This window comes from Solanum lycopersicum, chromosome 10 (assembly GCF_036512215.1).
Source record: "Solanum lycopersicum chromosome 10, SLM_r2.1".
Classification (NCBI taxonomy): Eukaryota; Viridiplantae; Streptophyta; class Magnoliopsida; order Solanales; family Solanaceae; genus Solanum; species Solanum lycopersicum.
In genome coordinates this window covers 7,446,036-7,450,797 of record NC_090809.1, presented here as the reverse complement: position 1 = coordinate 7,450,797, position 4,762 = coordinate 7,446,036, and the positions used below count along the sequence as shown (strand labels likewise).

Below are 4,762 nucleotides of genomic sequence, written 5' to 3'. Positions count from 1 at the left end.
AGGTGTTTGATATCGTACATTTTTTGTTGGAGACCTGTTGCTCAAACAAACTGCACAAGAAACAGCCTCGGCCCAAAATTATTTTGGTAGATGTTTAGCTTTCAACATACATCTAGCCATATTAAGGATTGTTCTATTCTTTCTTTCTGCAACTCCATTTTGTTGGGGCGAGTAAGGTACCGTTTGAGGGCGACAAATTCCATGAGATTGACAAAAATCATTAAATTCTTTTGAAGTGAATTCGCCTCCTTTATTGGACCTTAATGCTTTTATTTCATAACCACTTTCTTTTTCTACAAGTGCTTTGAAATTTTTAAAGGCAACAAAAACTTCAGATTTTTGCTTCAAGAAGTATACCCAAGTCTTTCTACTGAAATCATCAATAAAAAGCAAGAAGTATTTTCTTTTATCAAAAGAAGGTGGATCGATTAGACCACACACATCGATGTGTAAAAGTTGGAGTGGATTACTTGTTCTTGATGTAGTCTCCTTTAGAAAAATCCTCCTTGCATGTTTTCCAAGAAGACAAGCTTCACACAATTGATTTGAATTGTTGATTGACGGTATCCCATCAACCATGTTCTTATCTCCCATTGATTTGAGCACTTCAAAGTTCAAGTGCCCAAATCTCATATGCCAACACCATGAGTCATCTTGCACATTAGCCTTCAAACACTTTGCATCGACAGTTTGAAGATTCAAAGGAAACAACCTATTCTTTGCCATATGCACTTTAGCAATTAAATTGTTACTTGAATCTCTTAGCCAAAGATGCATATTTTTCATATGAATATCATATCATTTTTCAAGAATTTGACCAAAACTCAAAATATTACTTTCAATTTTGGCCCATAATAAAAATTGGTAATAAATTTATGACCACCATCTTTACAGGATGTCAGAATCGTACCTATCCCTTCAATTTGGATCTTTGAGGTATGTCCAAAAGACACATTACCCTTCACGGTCTTCTTTATCTCCACAAATTTATCTTTGTGGCACACATATGATTGCTTGCTCCGTTGTCAAGATACCAGTGTTGACACATCTTCAACTTTGTTGTTGTCAACAAGATGAACTTTCTCTTCAACATTACTACGACATTCCCAAGAGTAATATCCCATTTTATGACAGTTATAACACTCAATTTTAGATTTATCATACCGCATTTCATTTGTACCTTGATAGGCTCCACGTCTCCTGCCTCCTCATTGACCATGACCATGACCTTTGAATGACAGGTGACCTTTATCTTCATTGTTGAAATGATTGGTATAACTTCTTCCTCTTCCGCGGCCTCCACGACCTCCACGGCCTCTCCATTGTCCATTTCCTTTGTAAATTTTCTCATTTTCATATCCTTTGAAGGATGCATGAGTTTTATGAAGTTGCTCTAGTGGCTCTTCTTTTCTCCTTTTAATTTTCTCTTCATGGTCTAGTAAAGAACCTTCCAATTGTTCTACCGTCATAGAGTCTAGATCTTTAGACTCCTCAATAGCACACACCACATAATTAAATTTAGGTGTAAAAGAACGAAGGATCTTTTCTACCGCACGCACATCACTACTTCCTCCCCGTATCTTCTTAGTTGATTTACAACAGCCATCAATCTTGAGTAGAAATCCGAAATGAATTCGGATTCTTTCATTTTTAAAACTTCAAATTCAGCCCTTAGAGTTTGAAGTTTTATCTTCTTTACTTTATCAAATCCTTGAAGAGAATTTTGTAAAATCTCCCACGCTTCTTTTGAGGTGGTTGCATCAGCCACCTTCTCAAACATGCCATCATCCAAACATTGGTGGATCAAACATACCTCATTTAATTTGTACCTTGATAGGCTCCACGTCTTCTGCCTCCTCGTTGACCACGACCACAACCTTTGAATGACAGGTGACCTTTATCTTCATTGTTGAAATGATGGTATAACTTCCTCCTCTTCCGCGGCCTCCACGACATCCATGGCCTCGCCATTGTCCATTTCGTTTGTAACTTTTCTCATCTTCAAATCATTTGAAGGATGCATGAGTTTTATGAAGTTGCTCTAGTGGCTCGTCTTTTCTTCTTTTCATTTTCTCTTCATGGTCTAGTAAAGAACCTTCCAATTGTTCTACCGTCATAGAGTCTAGATCTTTAGACTCCTCAATAACACACACCACACAATCAAATTTAGGTGTAAAAGAACGAAGGATCTTTTCTGCTGCACACACATCATCTACTTCCTCCCCGTATCTTCTTAGTTGACTTACAACAGCCGTCAATCTTGAGCAGAAATCCGAAATGAATTCAGATTCTTTCATTTTTAAAATCTTCAAATTCATCCCTTAGAGTTTGAAGTTTTATCTTCTTTACTTTATCAAATCCTTGGAGAGAATATTGTAAAATCTCTCACGCTTCTTTTGACGCGATTGAATCAGCCAACTTCTCAAACATGCCATCATCCAAACATTGATGGATCAAACATACCTCATTTCATTTGTACCTTGATAGACTCCACGTTTTCTGCCTCCTCGTTGACCACGACCACAACCTTTGAATGACTGGTGACCTTTATCTTCATTGTTGAAATGATGGTATAACTTCCTCCTCTTCCGCGGCCTCCACGACCTCCACGGCCTCGCCATTGTCCATTTCCTTTGTAACTTTTCTTATCTACAAATCCTTTGAAGGATGCATGAGTATTAAGAAGTTGCTCTAGTGACTTTTCTTTTCTCCTTTTCATTTTCTCTTCATGGTCTAGAAAAGAACCTTCCAATTGTTCAACCGTCATAGATTCTAGATCTTTAGACTCCTCAATAGCACACACTACATAATCAAATTTAGGTGTAAAAGAACGAAGAATAGTTTCTACGGCATGCACATCATCTACATCCTCCCCGTATGTTCTTAATTGATTTACAACAACCATCAATCTTGAGTAGAAATTCGAAATGGATTCGAATTCTTTCATTTTTAAAACATCAAATTCAGCCCTTAGAGTTTGAAGTTTTATCTTATTTACTTTATCAAATCCTTGGAGAGAATTTTGTAAAATTTCCCACGTTTCTTTTGAGGCGGTTGCATCAGCCACCTTCTCAAACATGCCATCATCCAAACATTGATGGATCAAACATACCTCATTTCATTTGTACCATAATAGGCTCCACGTCTTCTGCCTCCTCGTTGACCACGACCACAACTTTTGAATGACTGGTGACCTTTATCTTCATTGTTGAAATGATGGTATAACTTCCTCCTCTTCCGCGGCCTCCACGACCTCCACGGCCTCGCCATTGTCCATTTCCTTTGTAACTTTTCTCATCTTTAAATCGTTTGAAGGATGCATGAGTATTAAGAAAATGGTCTAGTGACTCTTCTTTTCTCCTTTTCATTTTCTCTTCATTGTCTAGAAAAGAACCTTCCGTTTGTTCTACCGTCATACATTCTAGATCTTTAGACTCCTCAATAGCACACACTACATAATCAAATTTAGGTGTAAAAGAACGAAGAATAGTTTCTACGGCATGCACATCATCTACTTCCTCCCTGTATGTTCTTAATTGATTTACAACAACCATCAATCTTGAGTAGAAATTCGAAATGGATCCGGATTCTTTCATTTTTAAAACATCAAATCTTGCCCTTAGAGTTTGAAGTTTTATCTTATTTACTTTATCAAATCCTTGGAGAGAATTTTTTAAAATCTCCCACGCTTCTTTTGAGGCAGTTGCATCAGCCACCTTCTCAAACATGCCATCATCCAAACATTGATGGATAAGAGTGAGGGCCTGTTGATCTTTCTTTCTTGTCTTTAACAAGACCTCCTTTTCATTTAAGGGCAAAGTTTCCTCATTTGCGGGTTTTGTATACTGTTTGTCTAAAATATCCCAAACATCTTGAGAGCCAACAATAACTTTCATTCATAGACACCATTTTTCATTATTTTCTCTCTTGTGACGGGGGTATTGAAAGGACAACGGACTATTATTTGTCATGGATCTGATACCACATTGTTGGGAAAAATAATAATCACAAGTAAAGAAATCAGTATAAAAAGAACCAAAATAGATAAAAAAGTACGAAATATATGGAAAAAATTAAAACCTTTCCTTTTGTTTTTGTTTAGTTTCATATAATAATTTTGACCTAGCTAATTCTTTTTCTAATTCACTTATTCTTGTATTTTTTATTTCTTCTAAATGTTGTACTTCTTGTTTTGCTTGTATTTTTATTTTTTCAATTTCTTTTGATTTGTCTATTTCTTCATTTTCTTTTGTTATTCTTATCATGGCTGTTAAACTATCTTCTAATTTTGCTGTTTCTTTTTCTATCATTAAATATAGGTTATTTCCTATTTTCTTATATCTTCTTCCTAAATTTAAAAATATTATTTTTATTATCATTCCGTATTTTGTTATTAGATATCTGTGTATAAAACAAAGTATTTTGTTTTTAGTGTTTATCGTTTTGTGTCGGCTGAATATCAGCCATATGTAAAAAAGTATTGTAAAAGTATGTTGGCCAATAATAAAAAATAGGCCATTAGTAACAGTAAGTTTTTTGTTTTTTGTGTCGGCCAAATGTAAAAAGGTCAAGTGTAAAGTAAGTGTCGGCCATTTTGGCCAAAGGTGTAAAGTTTTTGTGTATAAATAGAGGGCTTTCCCTCATAATAAAATCATCCCTCTTTCAAATACATCTCTCTCTCACTCTGAATTTTTTTGATTCTTCTTCCACCCAAAATTGGTTTTATTATAAGGGAAAGCTCTCTATTTATACATAAAAACTT

General features: G+C 35.4%; 1 protein-coding gene across 1 annotated transcript; it reads right to left on the bottom strand.

Moving 5' to 3' along the window:
- Window positions 1–3,113: 3,113 nt before the first annotated feature.
- Window positions 3,114–3,896, bottom strand: LOC138338690 (uncharacterized). Its single transcript, XM_069289770.1, has one exon. The coding sequence runs from the start codon at window positions 3,894–3,896 to the stop codon at window positions 3,114–3,116; it is 783 nt and encodes a 260-aa protein (XP_069145871.1).
- Window positions 3,897–4,762: the final 866 nt, after the last annotated feature.